The sequence below is a fragment of the Varroa destructor genome, unplaced genomic scaffold, assembly GCF_002443255.2.
Source record: "Varroa destructor unplaced genomic scaffold, Vdes_3.0 BEIS01000003.1, whole genome shotgun sequence".
NCBI classification, from domain to species: domain Eukaryota; kingdom Metazoa; phylum Arthropoda; class Arachnida; order Mesostigmata; family Varroidae; genus Varroa; species Varroa destructor.
In genome coordinates, this window is record NW_019211456.1 from 57,899,582 (window position 1) to 57,926,089 (window position 26,508).

At 39.4% G+C, this 26,508-nt stretch overlaps 1 protein-coding gene across 1 annotated transcript; it reads left to right on the forward strand.

Annotated features, from left to right (window-relative positions):
- Nucleotides 1-345: 345 nt before the first annotated feature.
- On the forward strand, nt 346-18,056 carry LOC111247371 (uncharacterized). The gene is made up of 8 exons (XM_086983069.1): nt 346-706; nt 2,165-4,018; nt 4,409-6,028; nt 12,709-12,920; nt 13,502-14,101; nt 14,633-14,776; nt 14,905-15,676; nt 15,876-18,056. Exons 2-8 carry the CDS (start codon nt 2,185-2,187, stop codon nt 17,783-17,785), a joined length of 7,092 nt encoding a protein of 2,363 aa, XP_086839195.1. The 5' UTR covers nt 346-706; nt 2,165-2,184; the 3' UTR covers nt 17,786-18,056.
- The last annotated feature ends 8,452 nt before the right edge of the window (nt 18,057-26,508 follow it).

Consider the following 26,508-nt stretch of genomic DNA (forward strand, 5'->3'; position numbering starts at 1 on the left):
TATCGAACGTCACATTCGAGCCATTTAGTTAAGTATGCATATCGGCAACACCTCGACCATACCGCGCAGAGCTCTCACACAAGGTGCGCGCAGAAACACAGGAAGGCCAGTCAGTAAAGACCTTTCATAAATATACGCCCTTTAGTAACTGAATTGGGCTGTAATTCAAAAAAAAACAACCTTAGTACTTAATAAACAGTGTATATGGTAAGGGACTAAGATAGATCAGAAGTTGTGTCATACTGGGAGATCGCGGCATGTTTCAGAAGAAGCCGCAGTGATTTCTCTATCGCTTCTTATCGCTCTGCACGTCGAGGCTTCTATGTTTGCCAGCGACACGCTCTTCTAGTGCTGCTCTGTGCATTCTCGCTGGCGTGGCTTCGCTCCTCCAGTTATGTGCCATAGAGATTATGGATAGACGCTATAAGTTCGAAGTGTAGTTCTCGGCATAAGCAAAAGACTCGATTCGGGGCAGAGTGGCGTTCTATGGGCCCCACTCACCCTAACAACCCCTCTAATAAAGTAAAAATGTCGCGCTGACTTATCAGTTATATAGGGCCAGGCGGCTGGCAGTGGGTCGCGATTGGTCCGACGATTGCAGTGCGCTTATATAAGCCGTTTGCGTTTGGTGCGCTGTGAAGAACCGTGCACGACACTGACGAGCAGCCTGTTCTTTGACACATCGCTCAGGTGCGCGTCGAAAAAGGTACGTGTGTCTTTTATCGATGCGTGTTAATGCTGGAACGCATATCAATTGGCACCATGCAAACAAACTGTGCATGCTATCACTGACAACATTTGACAGGTTGAAATGCATCGGGATCTGTGAAAAAGAGACCCGGAGCGACCTAACGACGCAAGCTGGTTCCACCATCGACCATCAACGGAGCGAGGGCGCTGCATTGGTAGTAAATGATAGTAGTTATGGTGTGGGGGATATTGTCGTAGAGTAGTTCGAGTTATTATAATATAGTCGTTGTACATGAAGTGCTGTCGTTGTAAACATCGCGTACTAGCCACTGTTTATATTCAATAAACTGTGTTGAAAGGAAAGCATTTTTTATAGACTATACTGAGTAGTTCCCTGTTAAATGCACTATTGTTATACAGAGGCTAGTAGTGGTTTGTAAGTGGTTCATATGGAAATTATTAGCGCGACAAATGCCGATATAGTCAATACAAATTTTCGCAAAGTGTTTAGTTTCAGAAGTGCGCTGTTGCCGCACTGGCAAGAATTCAGCAGTTCGCGTTACCCAGCGGCGGCTCTAATTATCGGGGGTTTTGGGAGACGAATGCCGTTTAATATAGCTATACTAAATAAATCAATAGCTTAAAAATCGTAAAATTGTGCACATGTGTTCGTTGCGTATGCGGTTTAGCACAATTTCTTCAAATGTCATTTTATATTGAGGACGCATTAACCGTTAAGTATAGTACGACACTGAAAGCCATCACTTGTTTAATTATTGCTTTAGATTACTGTCGACTCACTAAAACTTTCGCACGATCGTAATAAACGCTGTTAATTAACCTTACATTTCAAACATAATTGTCAGAGGAAGCAGCTAACCAACAAAATAGTGCTAGATGCTACCTGATTGGATTCCGGTTAAAAGAGAAAACTGCTGGTACTGTTGAAAACCATGTGCAATGCAAACAATCTTTCTTGCAAATTGACGAACTGTTACCTGAAAATAATAGTTATTTCTTCGGTCGAGTTGTGTTTTTGCCCATGATCGAAACGTTCGAAGGATAACAGCTGTATTCCTACCATGGTTGGCTCCCTGAAGAATTCTATGATCAACTCACTCACACGGATGCGTAAAATGACTAGACAAATTACGGTGTACAGTATAATGATTTTTTTTTTCGATGTTTGTACTTCGCAAATATGGTAAATTGTATGATTTTGCTTCTTTTCCGTATCTAATATACTAAGTGAAAAGAATCGGGCATTTGATTTGAAATTGATAGTGCGAGTGAGTAGTACCTTTGAAAACTACACATTTTTCTCAACCGTTGCGCATACATTTTATTTACTATTTTTTTCTATTCTAAAATCATTTGTAGGTTAGCTGGCGACAAGTCTTATGTATGTATTACACGAACGGACGATTTCACATTACCTATAAGGATGCACAATGTTTGTGCTAATGATTTTCAGCAATCTAATACGGCTGCGCGATGGACTCCCCGTCTCATGTTGATATCGCTGACGTGGATCAGCCACTTCAGACACCCGCCCCACCGCTCATCGAGGACGACGATGTTCCCCGCCTACCCGAAAAGATGCCTCATCATGATCTGACAGAACATCAACACGAACATGATCCACTGGAAACACTTTCGGCGCATAACGGAGTAACCACAATTGGTTCATTGGGTTCCCTTCATATTCCAACATACGGAGACATTGCATCGACAAGCTCTGACCCGACGGGTGAAATAACAACAGCAGACTTTCGTGAAAGAATCTCCCTGCCGCCCGTATCTGAGAACGAACTTGGAAACGGTTCCCCATTAATTACGCCGTTACAAAGTAATATACAAGAAAAGAAAGAGTTTCATGTTGAGCGCACCGAAGAGTTCAAAGAATCGCCCGTTGAAATTGGCGAGGAAGTTCAAACGAATTTAAATGATAAACCAGAACCTAAACCTAAAATTGTGACCACTAGCGAATTTTCTCAAGGAATTAACGCGCGTCCAAACCTTGGTCATGTGTCTTCATGTGAGCTTCCGCTTTTTGAACAACATGAACAGCAAGGAGGACAGCCTCCAGTGCAGGATGACGTGCACCAACAACAACAACAACAACAGGAACAGGAAACTGGCCCTACGAGAATTATGGTCAGTAAGTATATAATAGATGAGTACGAAATTTCACCACCCGAAAAGAAGGGCGCCACATCCCCCCATTCAGAACATGAGCAGCCTCGATCATATGAATTGTCATTTGACGCAATGGAACCGAAAACCCCTGTGAGCAGCGAAGTCCAACTTCTATTGAAGGAGACAATAGACATAATTGAGAAACAGAGCCGACCTGTGGGCGTGACGAAAGGTAGAAGGCGCTCTACAGTACGTCAACCGAGTGAAGTTACGGAAATTGAAATCCCTGAAGCTGAACCTATAGATGAAATGCCGTCGTCACCGGAACCCCCACAAGAACCAGAAACCCTAGTGGATGACTTCGTAGAGCAATTTACCAACGAAGATAAGCGGATTTTGTTTTCCGAGGAGGCCGATGACAGCGTCCCAATTAAAGAAGTAATCATTAATGCGAAAATGGATGACGAAGTAAGTGAAGTGCTACAAACCTACATGAAGTCACAATTTGGAGAACTTCGAAAACGAACAGCAATGCATGTTATGGCGGGCGATGAGCGAATTGCATCATATCAGTCGGACATTCGGAAAATGTCCATACCACTGCTGAGATTGGCTCAGCAACTCGACGAGAATCCGGAGGATATTGAAGAACTTAGACGAACAGCTGGAAACATCCTCTGTCTTATGTTAATGCTCAATGAACGGATGCTCCATGACCGACGAAGGGCCATACTCAATTTTTTCGAGCGACCTGATGATATGGCCGATGAACATCGTCTGCCTCGTCGCATGGGAGAAGGACTTTTTGGCAAGCGTTTCTGCTGGTTTAATGGAATGGGCTTTACCAAGCGTCGTCCTCGCCGTAAACCGGCACCTCGAGTAGTCTACCAGCCGGCCCTCGCTCCACTTTCAAAACCTAAATCATCTACGGCAGCCTCAGCGGCAACAATAGCAAATAGCATCAAAATTGGCGGCGCACCTCAACAGCTGTTTAATGAAGAGTACGACGAAGAACTCGATGACGATGAGGAAGAAGCGATCTCTGATGAAGATTGGAAGGTCTCTGAAGAGGAAGAAGCTGATCCAGAGGAGGAGGAAGAGATAGACAGCGATCTAGATTCGGAAGAACACGCCGACATTACGGGTCGAAAGAAAGCAAAAGTCAGCAATGGAACTAGCACTACTAATGGTAAACATTAATATACGTACACATGATTATTGATGTAGATTTCATGGGTCTAAATTCACGTACCCGATTGCAGTATGGAACTTAGTGAGCATATCATACTTTATCATACTTCGTCAATTATTATTTCGTCTCAATTAGATGATCAGCAGAGGCAGCAATTCTGCTGGTACCTTTAGCTATTTACGAGTGCTACAACAAAAGAAAGTTGTTTTCACCTAAATAGTCTGTCCAAACCACAGCTTTTACCTTGAAGGATGTATTAAAATAAAACGTAAATATCCAGAGCACAACTGCTCAGCCTAGACCATGTGAAACGCGTACCCGTAAGCATTCCCCCTTGTGGAAAATATAACTACAGTAAAATTGCATTTTTTTAAATTTATATTTCAGGTGGTAAGCAATCAATTGATGAAATTTGGAGTGAATCAATGCGCCTAATGCAGTTAGCCGATGCCGCAGTTGAAGGGGTTAAGGCAAAGAAAAGGATGAGGAAGGAAAAAAAACTCAAAAAAGAAAAATTGAAGAAGGTCAAAAAGGAGCGTAAGAAACGTGTACCAAAAGAGACATGTGCGCCTCCAGCAAAACGGGGTCGAAAAAAAAAGATCAAGGATACCTTACCACCGCCTCCGCCCCCACCCCCGCAGCAACCATTACAGCCTTACCCAATTGGGCAGTTTGAAGACCCGAAACCCAAGAAGCGCCGTCGACGACGTAAGACCGACGACGATGGAGAGGAAGCAGCGGTCGTCGCATTTAAGCGACGAAAGAAAGATGGGCCTACAATTGAACGCAAAATCGATCCACATTGCGAACACTGTGATTTTGAGGCAGATCGCCGACATCTGATCATGCACGTTCGTAAAGAGCATCCTGACAAGATGATTCAATGTGATCAGTGCAACAAAAAGTTTGCCTTCAAGGTATCCTTGTGGAATCATGTGGTAATCATGCACGGCACAGCTAAGTTTAAATGCGATCAGTGTACAAGATCATTTCGATCTGAGGAAAAGCTTCGTATGCATTCATTTATGCATTCAGAAAATAAGCCGTTTGCTTGTGAGATCTGCGGCAAAGGTTGTCTTACCAAACGACATCTCGATGCCCACGTACTCATCCATGAGCAACGCCAGCAGTTGTACTGCCAGATGTGTGACCGTCATTTCGCCACTAATCACAATTATCGTAACCATATGAAGCTGCATACAGGACAGAAGGACTTCTTCTGCGATATATGTAATGCCGGCTTCCCGATCAAAGCACGTCTAACGCAACATAAGCGTTTACATCACTCTGGCGAACAGTACGTTTGTGATATGTGTGGAAAGGCTTTCAAAGCGCGACATATTCTTAACGACCACAAAGCACTTAGACATTCAAATGAAAAGGCATGGGTATGTGAGATTTGCGGTGCAGGCTTCAAGCTTAAGAGCGTTTTGGTTCGCCATCTCAAAACACATAGTGACGAGAGACCCTACCGTTGCGATATATGCGACAAGGCATTCAAGGATCGATCTACGCTTGGCGTACATCGTAAGACGCACTCGACGGACCGGCCATTTCTTTGCGAGCAGTGTGGTATGTCTTTCAAGCGCAACGCCGAACGCAAAAAGCATAATTGCATCGGACGTATGGTACATATTCCCGAGGATAGTTCACAGTCCCATCACGGACAAATGGGAGGGCCAAATCAGACAGGGAATTTGGCGGGGCTGCCCCACGCTCTGGAGTCTCACGTACCCAATTCCCATGTAGGAGTTGTCAGCCCTCACGTTAGTGTGGGTGGCGGAAGCCATGCTTCGCACCACCTGGTAACAAGCCACCGATCAGTTCCATTAAGTAGCTTGATGCACCCGCATTCAGCGTCGCTTATGTCGCCTGCTACTCCGGGAACGTCGCTTCAAGCTCAGCTTATGCAGTTGCTTGATGAAGGCCTACATGCCGCTGGCACGACACACCAGAATCATCAACAGCAGCAGCATCCTCAACAGGCAGGAAACTTCTCTGTGAATTAAAAAGACTGCAAAGAAAAGGCGCCACAGGTGGAAAATCTCGCCGTCAATTGTGTGTGAACAGATGTTACTGGTTTTCTTACAAAATAAGTCCAGAAATTGCTCACCTTTTGGGGCTTATTATCTAAATTAATTTGTGGATGCCATTGCCAGCGATCCGACCATGTACTGTCGCATGTACTTGCTGTGTGAAGAACTTAAATGTTACTTTAATATATAAAGTCCTCTGTATAAAGAAAATGATGATCCAAGAACAACTATTCAACAGTGAAGGCGAAGTAAACGGATGCAAATGTGAATCCCTCCTGCTTTCTATTAATGAAACGCCAATTTGTGAACGTAAACATTAAATCATTATATTAGGTAATAATGTTCAACTACTTAAAAAAGAAAGAAATCGGCCGATAAGTGGCTGTACATTTTTTGTGGCTTAGGAAAATGATGGTCTATTAGAAACCGATTAGCGATACATTGCAGAACGAGGGCTTTTAAAAGTCATATTCAATTTAACAATTCAGTAAATTTATAGGAGAAATAATCGACTGAAACTAAATTTGAATGCTTATAGGCGATTATTGTTATTATTACTAATATCAAAAATGTAGCCGATATTTTGGGCGCTTCCGAAGTGTATATACGTACATGTATCTACCTATGGTAGAAGCTATATACAGTATGCTGAAATCGTATGTCGTAGTGCCAACCTTGACTAAGATTTATTGAGAAATATTAAATTATCCCGCCGGGTCCCGCTGAGATCAGAGACATTTTACTCAATGTGTATGCAATTCTATCTCACAATTTACTGAAGGCGATATGTGTATAAACAAGCATACTTTATACATATGTATATATATGCATAATTGTATATATCTATGGTAGAATGAGATGGAAACCATACTGAACAATGAAACAAATAAAACGAAATCTCCAATGTTACGTCCTTTGAGGTAATACGAGTAATACATAACCATTTGTTCTACAAGTTTTCGTAAACTCTAGAAAGTGGTGATGGGTAATCTCCATCATGAGAATGCTAGAGCCGTAGAGGTTCTGCGAAGAAGGTATTGTCGGCTTACTCTCTCCACATGCATAGAAGGTTTTACATAATAATAGGTATGAGTTTATTTTTCGTTTAATCATACTTATCGTATAATGTATACAACAATGCGTGTTAAAAATTATATTACCTAAGCGTGTTCTGTTTAAAATATGATAATTGAAAGGTATAAACGTCTGGTTCTCAGATTATAGGTTACACTTTGTATAATTCCTGCGCTGAATTTTTAAAGCTCCCTGATCTGTTGTTCCGTTGCCTTGCTAAGGTCCCTACATAGAGCTAGACCCTTGAACTTTTCAAAGTAACTTAATTTTCTATCTTTTAGCGAGACTTTCGGACAATCACATCAAATACCAAGAGGCTTATTGCGATGTAGTGTCATCATTTTAAGTTTTAGGGTTCCCTTGACACAATACAAACATTATGAGACTCAGGAGCTTCACTTGCAAGCTTTTGCAATAAGGAGCTCATAAATATGGAAGTTCCAATTCTGTAAAAAAAATATGGAAGGCTATGATCAAGTACGGTAATTAAGATTAATTACAAATATTATTTTGTTTCTCCATTTTCTGTGCGTTCTGATCTCAGTGCTGCTCTTAGTGCCAAGTTAAAGTGATTTCTGGCCTTTTAAGTACGCTTGTTTGTTTAACACGAGAATGCAAACGATTTTTGGGTTAGATGCAAAGCCTGTCCGAAGACAAAGGGAGAAACAAATATAGTATACATTTTGTAATTGGTTTGGTTGACGAAAGTTTGCGGCTTTCCTCCGTGAATAGGCATTCCGCAGTTGGAAGACTATATACTATATACTTCGAGCACCTTATAGTTACCTATCACGCACCGATCCGATGCGTGTTCAAAATCTCTAGATCACCAAGATTTGCTCTTACTTTTTTCTTTCGGAACTAGCTGAAGTTGTCCAATCTCTTCTATTGCAGTAATATGTATGTATTACGATTTATTGAACGTTTGATTGCATGCGAAAGTTCAATTCTTATATACCATCAAGTCCGATTATTTTATATACATTCTTGGACTAATATCATCTTCGTTACCGCAACGGCGATACTGTCCGACAAAATTTAGACGTTTTTGTAAGTAAGTAGTAGAGTAAGTAATAGTAGAGTAAGAACATAAGATTAGTTGTAACACAGCTACATCGACCAAATGTTCTAGTGGTTCGTGTTTCTGATATATTTGAGTTCCCGACGAATCCTCAGACATACGGTTAAACCGGGTCTGATTATGGCAGACTGCTAATAAACTTTTTGGTAGAGCGTATACAATGCTTGGTACAATGAAACCATAATCGCGATCAGATACTTAGAGAGACGTGTCTTTGAAATTGAATGGGGGAAATTTTTAAGCTAATGATAGCGCTCTTAGCAAAACCGTTAATATATAGCCTAATGGGCCGAAAGATTTATCATACATATCTTTACCTTTCTAGTAGCACTAAATTGGGAAATCACGTAATTCAACAAGGTGAGCCTGAAAGTTGATTATACTTTTTTAAAAGTTAAAAGTCAAAAAATGCTTTTCTAGGTACATGTCTGTCGTGTACCGTACAGATCAAAACTATAATTAATAGCCATTGTGTGTTATGTATTATTGATGACAAGCATTACCTTGTATTAACTAATTGCCATGCTTCTTAAAGTGAACAAAATCGACAGTCAATAGTTTGTAGTATCTCAACATATTAGGAACTATTGATAGAACTGACTCTGGGCATTGACTATTAGCCTAGTAGTTTCTCGAACTGAACCGATCTAAATTATCAAATAATGCTAATTCGAAAAACGCAAATGTGTCGTATGCATTTTTTTCGACGCTGGATTACACATTGGACCTGGTAGCTCAACGGTTTTTCACATTACAATATATACATATATTTTTGCACCATTTTGGAACTGGCCGTGCCTCATTTGCGTTTCAAAATTGACTGGCCGTGAAAAGAAAACTACGGGGAGCATTTTTGCTTTTTGAGTTATATTCACTAGAGCCTTTGTTTACGCGCGTGGAAATGCGTATTTTCGGTGTAAAAGTCTTTCTTTATTCAACGCCAATGCCACACTTCTGCCAAAGTATGAAAGTCATAGATACGGTTCTGATGTATAAAACTGAGCATTTTTTTATAAAAATAAACACTTTATGGTAATTCCAGCCGAAAAAATAAGTGCGTGTCTTTTTTTTGCAGGGAATAATTTTAAAAAATTCAGAAAAGGCTAACCAACCCCATTATACATTTGGTGATTACAGACATGCCCAGAGTTGGTCCCCACGCACGATCCAAAAAAAATTATCGAATAGTGCAATTGAATAACTTACCCCTCGCAGGATACTGAGGAATCGTGTATTTAATCTAACATATTCACATAATATACATGTGACATAAAGTTTAACATATTTTATTCAACCCACGCCTTGTGGAGCGAACCTTCTATGAATGATACACGCATTCGTCTGCTATATGGGCTCTGTAATGATGGCTTGGCTTTATCTGGAAGATGTTCGTTTAGTTCGGGTTCCGAGCCCGTGTGAAACCTCACTTGTTTGTAGCAACCTGTGCTTCTTTTAGCTTGCTAAGATAAGGAGGATAACGTGCACTGCATATTGAATGTGACAGTAGGTAAACCTGTAAAATTGTTCAGTCTTGTAGCGGCTTGATTTTTTCGCCGAAATTTTCCTTCAATGATCAGTCCACGAAGCGTCAGCTGGTAAGAACCGTTTCAGAAAGACGCAAGGTTCTTTGACTTTACCCTGACCGAGAATAGTTCCGTCGCATATTCTTTTGTACTTCACGTTTTTACTTTGACCATTTGAAGGCCGCTAGATGAACATTATGCCCGCCCTTGAATATGATTTTTTGTATACACGACCGTCTTTTTGACGAAAGTATGAGAAGTATCATAGAAGACGGTGCGCGATATTCAATGATATTAGGTAGTTCAAAGAGGAATTTCGTTTAGATTTATGTATCGAGTGGGAAAGGGATATCTTTTTCAGATTAAATTTGAGAAATCTTGCCAGTTTTATCCGCAGTTTGGTACAAACATTTACTAAATCAATCAGAACTTTTCGCGTCCAGTGCCACTTTGACGATAATCAAAATTGTATGGGTTCAATTAGAAGTTAAATAGACGATTGCATAGAAAGGACTGATTATCGCGCAATTTAATATCTGAGAAGGAAATGTCGAACGAAATGAATATATGTGTCTTAATCATGTATGGGTAGCTACGGCAATGTAATAAAATGAAAGCCAATTTACAGGTGCGGAGCTTTTTACGCGCAAGTTTTTCTACTGCTCAAACTAGTGTTGTGGATTCTGCTGAAATAACATCTAGCTAACTAAGTAACAGTTTTAATTAAAACAACGTTTAAAATGGAGATTAAACGTCACTATTTTTCGGCTAGCGGTATTTTTACTTTTCGATTGTAGTAGAACAATTGCTTTAAGATAATACAGTTCGCAAAGGAATGTCAGTATGGAAAACGTAGTCTTTGATATTGTTTGGAAGATTTGTTTGCAGATGTCAAACTATTTGTGGCAATTAATAGTGTTTTTGTTTCAGATGTATTATAAGGAGTGATTATTGATCTTTTCACAGCCAAAAAAAGGTGAGAAGATCTTTCGGTTCAAATATTGTGTGTGAAGGTGACTAATATGAAGCATGTATCAACTTAGGCGGCCAGAGCCAACGCTGCGTATCGCCAAAAATAAAATTTAAATGACCGCGCGTTGTTTAAACTTAGAATATTCATTACATAAGCAAGGGTTCACTTATCGGATATCGTCCAGAAAGCATGATTTTAGTCAATAATGATATAGCCGAAAACGTGCCACAGATTACGAAACTAAGCATCGTCAATTATTTAGATGAAGGGAATTTGCTGGTGTTAGGTAACTACTTAGGTGTTTGCCACTGAAGTGTGGTTTCAAAGTTTGAACCAGAGGTTCCTGACTGAAGAAGTTAGGAAGCTCTGGTTCTATTCACATGTCCTGACCGGTAGGGCACTTTGAAAAGGGCAAAATGTCTTTTCGTTATAAATACGTAATATACGAAATCCTACTTCGAGTTGCTATCCTTGCTATTATCTCTAAAAGTATATGGCAACTTCTTTATTATGGGGGAGTTCCTCGCGCAGATCACACGTTTTGGAAAACATCGATAGAGTAGCTGAGTTTTGTCGCATAAACAAAGTTGCCATGCAACAGATAATCAGTCTATGATTACATACTTAGGAAGCACATTTATTAGAAAACTAATTTTACGTTTTTCTATATTTTTTTGATCGTGAAAAGGCACTGTTTACCAGTGTTCCTTTAGCGCATATGGTCGACGACAGTGGACCCGTTACAGCACAAGGATACGTCTGCTTTTGATTTAGGCCAAATGGTTATACTATTTGGGGGCTTCATAGATCAACGTATCGACATAGCACGTCAAATTTGCAGCACTTGCCACGAGAACAGCTGGTTGTTTCCCTATTTCTCTTAGGCCAATTGTAGTGCTGTTGCTAAATCCTAATACACTAGACAAAGTGAAGATGTCACACTCTTCTACAGAGTGAGAACGCGTCTACAAATTTTTATGGCTCCATTTTTATTATACACATTTTACGAAAGAACTGGTAAAAATTTATGATGAAGGGCTGACGCTGCAAATGGTCTCTTCGTGTGACTAAAAGCCGTTCGAAATTGTAATGTACATGTGGCACCGCTCAGTGCAATTCAAAATAAATTGCCGAAGCTCAAATTATTGCTTTCAAAGCTGGACATATAATGCATCGTGACCTCTTAATTGCTGGGCAAATCGAGTTTGGGTTCACGGATGCGCACACAATGTTTGAGCATGATCTTAAAACTACTTAATTTGTTCAGTGCGTGTGCCAAATATGGCCTTCGGCGGATGCCAAGGAGAACCTTATGCAATCGGGAAACGCATATGTTAAAGAAAAAAAACCGAGAAGGCCTAATTCTTTCTCACTGACAACGTTAAGCAAATTCTGTATACCCGTCAAAAGCGGAAGCTGCTCTTCAACTACTAATAATAATGGTAGTTAACGAATAAAATCATTAAGAAAGATCGTCGTTTTCTAAGTTGTTTGGTAAAGCGCACAAATATATTAGAAGTTCTAGTTAGGTATTTCGCTGCACTTACAAATGTCGTATATTAAGTGAGTACACAGACTACTTATACAATACACTAAACATCGATGTATCAAATGTGTCGATCTATCAGCGAGTCACTTTTTTGTGTTGTATTTTGAAATTTACGAAGTGGTATTATTACCGCTTCTGGCTATGCCTATGGATTTTTAATTAAAGTTGCAAAGTGTAACCTGAAAATGTAAGATAGAAAGTTTAATTTTACGGTAACTGTAGGCCTATTATAGGTTATTTGATTTACATGGTTATAACATTTTAGACGTTTATTTAGCCTATTATATACGTTTTTATGTGTTGGCTCAAACTTTGAAGTATTCTAACACATCTAAATATTGAGTTGTTTGACTGACTGAAAATCATTACCTAATATGCCCTAGAGAACTATTGATATATATAAAGCTAGAATAAACGCAAATATCAATATGACATTTTTTCAAAATTTCAGCTTTACGTTGTAAATATATGGATGCCTCAAAGGATTCTGAAGGACCTGGGGATATTGCATCTGATGCTAGAGCGGTATTTGAGGAAGCTACCGGATCTTTAACAGATCTTAACCCCAACGCTCTGTATCATGGTGTCGTCTTGCCGCCGGCAAACTTTGAATCTGTGTATGATCAAAGAGACAACGATGAGGTGCTCAGTGATATTCGACAGGTAACTAAGGAATCGACTAACAAAACAAGTAACTACAAACTGTCGAAGTACGATTAAATGATCGAAACATAGAAGCATGCTATTAGGCTATTTTTACAATAGCAAGCGTTTCTCTATTGGGATGAAAAATTTATTCCCTACGTCAAAATACATGATCCAAAAAACCAAAATACTCACTTATCAATACAAAACAGAAACGAAAAACTCTGTTGGTGTTTTATTAAAAATTGAAAAGAATTATGATCGACTTCCTTTTAACGTAAGTAGGTCTATGCTGAGTCTGAAGAAAAATCTGAAACGGTTTTACTCTTCTGTCACGCAAACAAATATTTAGACCTTCCAGCTCAGATTTCCCAAAAAGTTCGAATAAACTATACTAGGTTACGGTTTGTGGAGCTAACGAATATTATATAAATATGTGTACCTCACGCGGGTGGTAGATGGCGAATCATATAATCCGTGTTCCCTGTGTTTCCTAACTGTAGGACACTCCCGAAAGTTGAACATACCTGGGATTCGTTTAGACACTTGATTTCATCATTTTCTAACGGTTTGTTTACTCGTCGTGACTCTCCATTTAGGTGAAATCTGAACTCGAAAGCGGTGTACTTGCACAGACCAGTATTCGAAGCCATGAGGATCCCGTTGTCCTCAGTTCAGAATCTCAGCCTTCGTCCACGAGTGGCTACGACCCGGTGGCTCAGGTTGAAGTACAGAATATGTTGGTTCTTGTGGAACATCAGCAGGCATTGCACTCAACACAACAGCAACAGCCGCAGCAGCATCAGCCCTCTGCGCAACTACAACCAGTGGCGGTAAGAGTACTGCATCAAGAGGAACCTGACCTAGATGAGAACCAAGAACAACGAGAAGAAAGTCATCAGGTGATTCATTCCATTCAACAAATTAACCCGCTTCTAGAACGCGCGTCTCAGCATTCATCACGTCAAGTTCATTCGCAGTCGCAGCTACCAACCGATGTTCCGGAGTGTTCTCCGACCTCAAATCAACTGGAGGACGCCATACCACCATTACAGATGATCCTTGATCCGACAATTAACCGTCAACAGCCACAAGGAGAACTTTTATCAACTAGCCCTTTGCAGGAACGGCCGTCATCCATCAAGGGGCCATCTCACAGAGCTATGAAACCTGAAAAAAGCAGACCCATCAGAGGCGAGGTATGTTCACAAGTTGACACGACAGTTCACTTTCTACACGATAATTTGAAATTATCAAATATATTTCTGTTAAAAATTAACTCTTATATGCGATTTGTCTTTGCATTTGGTAGTTGATGTATTTGAGCTTTGCTTGTCTAATGTCCAAATTAAAGTAGCTTTCACAACTTTACTACATTATGTGTTTATTAGGTACGTTAAATATTGAGTTGGGCCTTTTTTCAGTTTTCACTGTGGAATGTATTCTTCTAACTTGGATCACATATCGTGATTTCGCAAGAAGAGTCGCCTTATCTTGGGAGTTTAATGTACATTGTTTGTCGTATTTCACAAATTTCTTAGTTTCGTCAGTGATTAGAAATTTCAATCGCAAAAAAATACAGAATGTTATGAAAATGAAGTAATTCATAGGATTTCATAACCTAAATAATCAAACACTTAGAAGTATATGGATCGTTAGTTCATAGCGATCTGATTGCTCCCAGCTTATCAATAACCATAGATCTTTAAATTTAATTGCCCTTTATATAGAAGGGGCAGTCAGTTATTGCGGATGTGGTAAATGGTACCGTAGGAAATGAGGAACATGTGTCACAGAGTCAACAATTAGAAGGAAGTACAAGCGAAGACCTAAGCGGGCTCAGCCAAGTGGTTGTCAGAGATAACCCAAGCGAGGTAAAAAGAAGTTTTAAAAATACTATGCATTGTAAAAATTAGTGCAGAGCCCAATATTTAAAACCGAATAATGAAGACTAGCCTGAAGTTAAATACTGCTCAAATTGAGTGTCTTCTCTTTGTTTCAGGTAGTAACAATAAAAGTCGAGGATCGCTTGCCTGGTGAGTCATTCATGGAGGTTGAAGTAGCTCCATCGAATGAGGTCGAATCTGAAAGTTCAATGAAAACTTTTTGTAGCATTTACATAAACGACGCCAGGCTACGGCAAGAGATTGCCGCAGAAAGTGAAGTCGCCGAACCTTTAAAAGATGTAATTGTAACGAGTGAAATTGATGATGAGTTAAAAGACCTCATAAAACTAAGGTTAAAGACGTTTGAGAATATAAGAGAAGACGCCGCTACTCAGTTGCTTGCCATAGATGCTCTCCTCGCAGTTTATCAGAAGCTACTGCGTAAGGTTTCCATCCCGGTACTCGAATTAGGCGATCTGCTGGAGAATTGTAAAGCATACAGTCCGGAGCGCATTAAGAAGATTGTGGGGAGCATTCTATGCCAGCTTGTCATGTTTAACGAACGCGTGATTCGTGATCGACGAGTCAAGGTACTAACATACCTTGGTAAGTCTGCCAACCTCGCGGATGGACATCGCATTCCTCATCGTTCCGGGGAGGCCCTATTTGGAAAGTTGTTCATTGAGCAACACCATCTCATTGAGATGAAGCGGAGTCGAAGAACGACGACGCGAACTGATAATAATGCGTTGAGGACCGCAACGGTCAGTCGAGCAAAGCGGCGTCGAAAAAACCCTCAAGAGAGCAAATCTGACGATTGGGCTAATCGTATGCAGGCAGACGCGATCATCCAGGAAGTTGCTGTGGCAGACGGTAAACCTAGTAATGGTAAATATACGACTAAAGCCTCTAACAAACTAAAATTGAGCATCTAGGAGTGTAAGGAAATCTATAGGAAAATAGCGTAAAAAACTGTATGAAAAAAAAGCCCACGAATCAAGTTAAGTGTCTATATATCTGTGCTTAAGATACAACTTTGCCTTACTTTTGCTGATGTTGTTGTTGTTCTTGCTGTTGTTGTTTTCAGAAGCAATAGAGGAAATTCTTGAGGAGATCAAATCAGCCAGGCGATCTACAAAACGGCGACACCCCAAGGTGGTTCTGGATGATCAGGTAATTAGCGACAAAGCTCCGAAGAAGGCCACGGAATGTGTGTGGCGAGAGAAGAGCACAAAACAGAAGCCTGTGACGAACCGTGAAATTGTGAAGCTAGAAAGCGAACAAGAAAAACGCATTCCATTTCAGGTAGAAGAATTCCAGTCCGTTTTAGTTACCTCTGCTGCTATGCTTCCCGAGTTCAACTCAACAAATGGGACCGATGCAAGCAAAACGAAAGAAAATGGTCGCAGAGCACGAGTAGCTCGGAAAGCACAGGCCCAACCAGAAATGATCCCTCTTCATCTGGTAGATGGTAACAATGAAGACAATGGAGAGGAAGACGAGGAAAGCTACGACGATGATAGAGATGCGGATTTCCCCCAGCCGCCACCTAATGACGAGGAATTAGAAGATGAGGCGATTTCAAATGAAGTATCAACTCAAGTAGGAAACAAAGTTAGGAAAAAATCCGGAGTTCCTTTCTTAGTTAAAGTTGAGCGTAAGCTAGATAACAACTGCGACCACTGCGAATACGTTGCGGAGAAACGGCGCCAACTCGTCCTGCACGTGAAGAATGTTCATGCGGACAAGATGATCGCTTGTGATGCGTGCGACAAACGATTCGCGTTCAAGATCTCATTGTGGAATCACAAGAATGCCATGCATTTGGGTGCCGAACATAAGTGCCCACATCCACATTGCACACGCTCGTTCAAAGACGAAGATAAACTCCGCACGCATCTTTTTGTTCATTCCGCTGAAAAACCGTTTACGTGCGATATCTGCGGTAGAGGCTGTCTAACAAAGGTTCACCTTGACTCTCACGTGAAAGTGCACGAACGCCGTGATACGCAATACTGTCAAACATGCAATCGCTATTTTGGCTCTAATCATACTTTCCGAAATCACATGAAGCTGCATGCAGGTAAAAAGGAATGGTTCTGCGATATCTGCAACGCCGGCTTTCCTATCAAACCTCGACTGGTGCTGCATAAGAAGATTGCCCACTCGGATGAACAGTTCATTTGTGACGAGTGTGGTAAGGGTTTTAAAATGAAGCACATCCTTAATGATCATAAGGCGCTTATACATTCAACACGGAAAGCTTTTGTCTGCGAGGTGTGCGGCGTCGGCTTTAAGCTTCGGAGTGTTCTGAGACGTCATATGAAAACCCATAGCGACGAACGTCCTCATAAGTGCGAGCTATGTGATAAAGCGTTCAAAGTCAAGTCAACTCTCGTCGAGCATCGAAAGACGCACACAAATGAAAAACCATTCCTTTGCGAACAATGCGGGGTCGCCTTCAAGCGGAACGCCGAGCGACGTAAGCACAGCTGCATGAGTGGTACCAAACATGTCGTCATGCAGGTCCCATTGCCACACCTTCAGTCAACAACACTAATAGCTTCAACAGCAGCAGAAACAGGACATGCACATGACTCAACTGGAGCACAGCTGGTGACTTGTTCAACAGGTTCAACACAGGTTCAACTGCCGCAGGTGTCCACCGGTCATGCGGGTCCTACACAGTTGCAAGTAGCAGTAGTAACTAGTGGGGGTCAAGCTGCAGCCCAACATTTAGTGGCACATGTGCCTTTACAGCTGGGCGCTCAGATGATTCAAATTATGAGCCCTGGCACACTAGTTTCACCAGTGCCAGGTGTACAAACAGGCAGCGTCCAATCAGGAGGTCAACTGATGGTACAGCAAGTTGTTCAGCAACTGCATGACGCCCAACATAGTGGACAACCACAGATGCCCACGGGCCAAGCAGCGGCTCCAGGTAGTGGAACGTCCGCAGCGACTCATACACAATTTGCAAATTTCTCAGTTAGCTAATTTTCACATATATTAAATCAAGAAGAAGGTTATTATTTAGAAGACAGGCTGTCAAAATTTACTTATTGCTCATCTAGTGGCTTCGGGCAATTTTTGCTGACTATTCATGCAGCGACGTTAATCAGATATAACAGATACTTTTGGTAAATAAGAGGGGAGCCTCATGTTGTCAGTTTGGGTAGGGTGTAATTTCGAGAAAAACGAGTGGCTAACATATATTAGCTAATATTCTTTTTCGCAGTATTAATAAATTAAGTGAACCTAATATTAATTATCGGTTGTTTAATTTTTCCTTTGTATCAGTAGTGATAAATAATTATGCACTCAATCAATACTCTTCGTTACGATTCAACTAGTAAAAATTACAGATGTGCATATGTTACTATGATAATTACGCTACAGCTACAGAATTTCAGCCTAAAAACCTTGGTTAGAAGGGAGATTTTTACTTAACCTGATGGCAGGACAATTTTACCAGAGAGATTACTAAATTCAAAAAGAAAGCAGCAACAGTGCCGCATTATAGCAGACGCTGTATGACTTAAATTGTGCCTGGCCTACGGATAGTCACCAACCAATGACCGCTTTCAACAAGAAAAAGCTGAAACACATTGAAAACTGTCATGGCATACCTTTGTTCTACACTTTGAAAGGGTTCAAATGACTGATAGTGTAATATGTAAATATTACAAAAAAAAAACAGAGCGAATCTAATACTAACTATTGTTTTACCGGTATGCCGATTCTTCCTTGCTTATCTTTTTTCTTTGTAAAAGGTATCAAAGGCAACAATGTTATAAATAACAAAGTTGTACTTGAGCAGAGCAAGGTTGGTTATCTGTAGCGCAGGATATGGGACATGTTGGCATCGACATTTCTTTGACACAATTCTATTATTATATGGGTAAACATACTGCCTTTATATATATATATATATATATATATATATATATATATATATATATACTCCCAAGTTTCATCTTTGTACATAAAGCTGTATATGGATTTTCTAGAACATTGGTAAATAAATACTGGCTTGTCTTGTAATTGGATTGCGAATAACGTGTACTTTGTCTTTAAAATAACAACTGGTTGGCACGTTCTCTAATAAGACGTATCAATGGGATGCTTAATAGACTAGATTCAAAGTAAGTCAGAAATCCTCCTGACTTCCCCCTTAAGGTAGGAATTTGATCACAGCAGATTTTTAACGCTCCTAGAACAGGTTCATTACGAGGTTACGTGCAACCAGTGTGAGCATTATTATATACCTTACTCATATTACTATTATAAAAATAGTCTTTATCGTACCACAAGCAATACCTACGATAGAACAGGAACCCATTTTTTTGCTTAGATGTGATGTAATAAGTCCTTATACAGTTTTACCAGTGACTATGGATAGCAAAAGGTTAACTCCTACAGTTTTTAAACTTTCCACAAACTACTTCTCGTATAATTCATATTATTAGTTTTTCTCGGATACATTATTATTTATTTACCTGATCTATTTATTTTTTTCGACGGTTCAACTCTTTTTATATATAACACCTTTGACTCATATTATTATAGCTATATTTGCACATCGAAAGCAATTGCTCTATGATGAAAAAATTTATCTAAACGGAGAGGAACAAATTAAACTTCTTACAGATAATACTGTCTAAGAGGTAGCCTCGGTTTTTTCGCACTATTTTTCAGCCAAAATTGTAGTAAACATTATTTATGCTTTAAAGTAATAGTACTAGACTAAATATGCGCCTTTTTAATCGATGACTTTTTGCCATTTTCTTGATTGTACCATAATCGCATCACTGCAATACTTGTGTGATTTTTGAGAGAAAAATTGTAACAAGTGATTTTTATATCCCTCCAGTAAAGTTTCATTATATATATATATATATATATATAAATATTATATATACATATATATACATATCATTGAAGAAGCTTTGCAGAGACCGAAACAGATATGATGGTGCAAGGCTTGGGTTGTACTAAAACCTACCCAAATTCTCTCAGTTTTTGCCAGGTGGCTAAATATGTATGTGCTCTGGCATTATAATGGTCTAAAACGACTGGTTTCTCCGTTTTCTACTTTCAGTCGATTTTTTTCAATGGTCTGCTCTAATTTTGTTAGTTGCTGACAGTATAGGTAATCGTTTTCCCAGGTGGCAGCAACTCGTAATTCACGATTTTTTTTTTAGTTCCAACAAGCATATAACATTACGTTTTTTGAGGCTATGCCCCAGACTGTGCAGCACATTTTTTATTTTTTGTATTCGCCGTATATGATCCACTTTTCATCACCTGTAAATCAACCACTTGAAGTATAACTTTGTATTTCTGCAAATACGATCGAATAAATTACTCTGCGTCAATTCGTGACATTTAAACATTATGTTTTTTTGCAGCCAGTTTTCTCCGAATGGTTCAAAACTGGTTGGTGATGTATATTTAGTTCCTTGGCGATATCATGGCCACTCACATGTCGATCATTCTCAACTTTTGCAATCATTTCATCAGTTTTTACTGTACTTGATCAACCATGGCAAGGAGCACCTTTTCCATTGAAATTTCCAGAACGACAGCGGTAGAACCATCTTCCAGTCATTTCTTCTGATGACGTATCTTGACCACAGCACACATTTTTTGTGGGCTTGGGCAACAATTTGACCTTTATCGTAGCAGAATTGTAAGATAAAGAGAATTTCTGCAGAAACTTCGCTCACCTTTTAGGCGCTTCATTTCAAGTTCGAGGGAAGGCATTCTGTACCAGCAGCATACCTGGTAGTGCCGAATTTCAATCTCAGCATCATCTCGACGCCGATCCGACGCAACTTATAGTACCTAACTTATGAAACTTTGACGCCATCTAGCTAGAAAAATGATTAATACATTTTTGATGCTTATGCCAAGCTTTTTTGTATAAAGTCCACTTATTTTGAAATCTGTTTCGGGATCCTGTCCTTGCAGAATATACGTCTTTGGCGAGTAAAGCATGAATAGTTTATAAAGACGACAATCAATACCATATTCTTGATAATGGATTCTGCACAGACGAGGATTCTTTGTTTCCGTTGGTATTTGTTTCCGGATTGCAAGGCACATGGTGGATTTGTTAATTATTCTTACCGTATATCAGAATCGCACGGCAATATCACTTTAGTGCGTGAAGACTCTTACAGGCTGATATATCGAGTGCCTGCTCTGAGTAATGATTAAGCTTTTGCTAAACGAGGCGTGAATAAAGGAAGTTAACTCAAGACGTTAATTGGCGTCTTCATCTTGAAGTAAACTTAGGTCCTGGGATTATCCAGACCTATTTATTAACGCTCCACCCGGGGACGTCTAATTCGAACGAGGCCCATGTTTCTATAAACTGGCTTGCGTTTTTTATTGCAACGGAAAAGTTTTGCAAGAATTTAATATTATTAACTCTAGGAGTTTTCCATTATCTTAAAGAAGTTACAATGATAGCGTCAATGCTACTGTTTACGACAGATACTTTGAACATAATTATTGCAATGTCGTTCTATATTTTCAATATTTGTTCTTTATACTATATATTAATCATGATAATAATGCAATATTGATTACTTGAAGAATTATCCGACATTACGTTGTAGATTACGTCTTGGGTGTGAGCTGATACGATAACTGGTACGTAGTATTTCATCGGGCGGAGGCCAGTCGAAACTGATTTGAAGCAATTCATATTCATTACTGGTACAGTATCATAACTTTTAATTGCCGCTAAGGAATATTTTCTAAAGTAAAGCTACAAATCCGATTGCTTTCATATACGCAACCTTTAAGCCAGAAAGCTAAATTTCATTAATTGGATCAAAAATTATATCAATTTTGAATGCGTGCAAATGTTTCCCCAACCAGCGAATTCAATCATTTTTAGTAGAACAGATTTGAGAACGGTTATTTATAACAAACAACGATCCTTTTAGACTTTAAATATTAAAAAAATGAAACCGAGAGAAGGATTTTTGCTACGTTCGATACCGTTGCAATATAATAGACTACACAGTCGATTCCTCCAGCGAAAAGTTGAATGACAACTATAGAGTTCTAGAAAAAGCAGCTAGTTTTGCCAACTTCTTTAACCTTAACCAGTGAACTGAATAACCTAAACTGAACGCTTATTAATTCCAAGTGCCAGTGTAGCCATGCTTCAAAAAAAAGGTTCTAGCCTTCAACAGGGTACCTATTAAAAATGATCAATACAAACAGCAGACAGACACCTGAGAAATGCATTTCTGGTGAGCTGGCATTATAAGCAATCGGAGGGATAACATACTGAACTTCAATCCAAATGCAGTACAAACGGCACAAACGTAAAGTAGAACTAATCTACCGAACTAAATCTTTTTGCTTATGGGACACGCGGTTTTATGTAGCTGCACAACGCGTTAACATCAGCATTGTGGTTCGCTATTTTGATAAAGGAAGCTGACACTATTTTAATTGATTTAACGGCCTACGCGCATCCACAATCATTCTGGTCCATAAACGAAATAAATGAAAATGTTTATTTGATTGATCGGAGAATACATTTTATTTTGTTGAACCTGTTGTGTTCGCTTAATAGTAATTGACGGGTGAACAACCAATCGAAATGTAATAAACCTTGAACAGACGCAGGATAATAGTAACTGAAATGTTCGATGCAAATGAACTAGGCCAACTTACATGTAAGGTACGGCCTAGGTGATTTAAAATGCAGGTTGGGTGTTAGAAAAACATTGTGGAAAAAGTGTATAATTTTGTAGAGGCTATTCCATGCGAGCATTTAGTACAAGATTCTGCTGAGACGATGCCTAAGCAGCAATAATGCTCACGTATTTCTAAAGATAAATATACACTTCCTCTCGCCAACTGAATGAGGATAATTCGTAGTAAAAATATTCCTCTTACAGAAGAAACCGCTTTTTCGTCAGGCTTCTACGGGTCGATTTGTCTCTAGTATAGGGTGTATTGTATCTGCGTCATCATATCTACCTCAGTTTTTGCGATGCCCCTGCGATACTCAAAATGCAATAGCAAGAACCGTTCATAAAAACACGTATTCCATGTTAATACGTTTTGCAGCAAATTAATCTATTCTTTACTACCATTTACCACCCGCTCGAATATACGTGCCTATTACATTAGGAAAATGTCGATATATTGTAGCAAATGGAATACAACGCAGCCGTACGCGCTGCATATTTGTTGGCAGAACTTGTTGGCTATTGTATGGAATATTTTCGAAATAAAATAAGCAGACTCTAAACAAGCATAGTATTAGAACGACGAGCATAAGAACGATGTTGCCCACATTGCTAAACGGAATTCGGAATGTTATATGAAGTATGCGTTCGCTCGTCGAAATCAATTCCAATATATATATATATATATATACGCAAAAATTACAGCCAATGTTACGTGCACGTACTGTATAAGTCTGTGTAGTGGTATAGACAGACAGCCATTTTACACAAAATTGGAGACTGATTTTTTCTTTGGGAATTGTACTGGGAGTAAACCGTTGTGCTGGTATAGGCACCGAGCAATTTTCGAAGATGAAAAAAGACCGACTGTGCTTCAGTGTGAAAGAACGGCACTATACTCTTGTTTGAATTTTGCAGATTCTACTTTGCATAACTTTTGGTCACTATATTAAGCTAAGTTAAGTAATACAGGCAGTATCAGTAAATGTATTTACCCAGGCTATTTAGACCGACAAAGTTCCGGCAATGCAATCCTCGCTTTGGTTTTGTTCTTTCGAATCCGTAGCAGCGCACAAAAAGCCTTCAAGAGCAGCCCGATACTGGACAGAAATCGGCCAAAGACAAAGTGTATCGGGAACAAGTGAGGGGTAAATACGACGGGACTAAGGGGGAGCAACGAGTTTTGCAGCTTTATGGACCTCAGAAGGGATACTACTACTGGCAGCAAAGATGAAACAGACATCAACTAGAAATATCCCACTGTCTTTTGGCTGTAAACACATCGAGTGAAGGAACGCCGGGTGGAAACGGCACAGAAAGGCTGTGAGATTGGCCGCTGTAATATTTCTCTTAGACGATCACTTAGCTAGGAGCCAAACAAATCCATGTACCGCCAAGAAACCTATATAAAAGCGCTAAGAATGCTCTTTTCGAAAACACTTTTGATAGACATGCATCCAGCTGGTATGAAATTCTTAAAGATGCGAATTTTCAAAGGATTTAGAAAAACCTAAGGAACGTCTCGAATGTGCTTATGATTTTGTCTAATGTGTAATTAGCAGACATCCAGTCTATGTCCGATGGTTTTGTCTGGTTCTCATTCTTTTTCTTCAAACCGGTTCATAAATGTTTTCATACTTCGCGATTATATTGGCATTGCAAGTTCTCAGCCGCAATAAAAATGAACGCTTAAGAATCAATCAAGGGATAACGGATATCATATTAGAAATCGATTTGGACTTAGATCGGATTAACTTGGAAATCGACAAGGCAGTCTTGACCTGTAAAGTCTCGGACACACTTACGAGTCTTAACAAAACCGGCAATTCGTTGGTAACGACCAGTATTTTCTCATTTTGTTGAAAACTTATTTACGCTGAATCAGTGCACGAGCGCAATCAACATATTTGTGCTGAATTTTGAACAAATCAGAATGTTTACCCCTTGGACAAAGGTCTTTGATTTTATGCGTCGCATATATATGGATAATGTCATAAAGAAGATAAATGTATAATCTGAGCCATGTTGTTCCTGATAGGTAAACCTAATGAGTTTCGCACAAACGCACTGTAAGCTTGATCACCGACAACATTCATACATTTCTTTCTTATCCTACTTTTTACCAAGGTGTCTCTTTCCTCCTGTTATTCTAAGTAATCGTAAGTAGGTGTCCAAATGTAGCCCATATCTGGCGCCCGTCGCTTTCCTGTTGTTTCCGTCTCGCCGTAGCTGTGCAGGCAGAAAGCCCCTTTTGGCTTACTTGATAAATGTGAAAGCTTTATGATCGCGACTAGAGAAGATCACTGGACGGAAGTTCAACTAGATAACCTAGAGTTAATAACCTTTGTACGAAGTAGTGACTATTTCGGTAGCAATCTTATCTATCGCCTGAGCAGAAAGCTCGTCCAAATCAAATAGCGGCCAAAACTTAGTAATCATGTTATTATTTCGTTTACTTATATCGTTATAATTAAAGCAACTAATCGTAAGTTCCAATTAGAAAGGGAATCATTTCTCAAGCGATTCGAGATGTTATGTTTGCGACGTGTAATTACTACTATGTGAGATTAATGGAAGGTTTATAAAACGATTTTATTAAGTTAAGGGTACTTATTAACTGTATCTGTATTGAGTTAGATTTTCGGTAATGAAGACTTAGATATTAATCTATGTCTAAAATAGATGAAAATTAAAAACAAGCACTAAAGTTTGTAGCAGCAAATGCCAATTTGGTTAAGCTTTTGGCAGATACATCGTCGGATGTACTTTATTAACTATCATATAGAGTAATCATTTACCCAGTTTTTTTCTTTCCCAAACGGCTCGAGTGTGGTAAACGTGTATAAACAAAATTATTGGAGTTGCCTTTCGTCGTACTTTTGTTCAAACTCTTCTTGTTTCCGTGATCTGCGTATTAACTTTGATTTTATATTTGTAAGAGGAATCCAAGACCTATCTTATTTAAATGGCCTATAAAGTCTAACTAAAATCATTCTATTTTTCAACCTATTTCCTTCAAAATTAAAACTACGTGTGCTATTTCAGGTTCTCTTGTATTTCGGATCAACGGTTAAAAATAATAATTTGTAATGTGTTTATTGTAGAACATTTGTTAGAGCTACGTCCGACATTTTTTCCCCTACTTATACAATAAGTACAATTGTGGAAACGTTTATTTATTAAAGAATATCAAACACATTCAAATTTAGAGCGAAGCGTCGATGAATTTGGTTGAGGTAATTATAGTAAAATTGGTTAGTATGCGCAATTGGCTATGAAATTTACTAGCAAACAACTAACAAATATATCGAACGGGTAAATATATCAACAGGAGCTGCTGTAGTTCTTAATTAAGCGGGAAATATACGGTAAAAATGTACACATAAACTACAAAGGAAAAGTATGAACTTAGAGACAATATAAGAAAATATGTTTGCCCTTGCTTTAATTGAAAGTCTTCATTAAATTTAATAGGCTTTGAACCTTCCGCCCTTTCAAAGTTAGTACTGAGACTAAGGACCTTATATAATCGGCATGTAGAGGAATCCAGAAAATACAACAGGCTAGAGTAAATATTAACGATGGCAAACACCAATGCTTTGCAAATCATCAACATAAACGTTACGTGTATGATATTGTAGGACTATTGGCTGTGTATTTTTCATGGGCTTTTGCCACTTCAGAGGAACTCAGTAATTTAAAAACGGGTGTAACTTAAAGTAGTAGGCTTTATGTAACCTAAGAATATTTGTTGTTTCGTTTGAACTTTAGCAAACCTAGCTAGGTGCGTTTTAGTGCATGAGCCTTCTGCCCATCTGTGGAGATACCAAAAACCGAATTCTGGCCACGTACTTCTTTTACTCCCAGCGTAAAAGAAGCCAAGCCACTCTCGTGTTGCCCCAGGAAGGCTTACTGCTGCTGGCTTTGCCGTTTGTCGCAACAAAATGTCGTATATGTAGGATCTCTGCACTTCTCGAAAACAGACATGTTTGAGGGAAA

What these genes read in the sequence shown, in the direction of transcription:
- LOC111247371 (XM_086983069.1), top strand. Translation starts at nt 2,185, where the DNA reads ATGGACTCCCCGTCTCATGTTGATATCGCTGACGTGGATCAGCCACTT. An exon ending in TGCTCAGTGATATTCGACAG is followed by an intron (nt 12,921 to 13,501) that starts GTAACTAAGGAA and finishes CTCTCCATTTAG; the next exon opens with GTGAAATCTGAACTCGAAAG. An exon ending in GCAGACCCATCAGAGGCGAG is followed by an intron (nt 14,102 to 14,632) that starts GTATGTTCACAA and finishes CCCTTTATATAG; the next exon opens with AAGGGGCAGTCAGTTATTGC.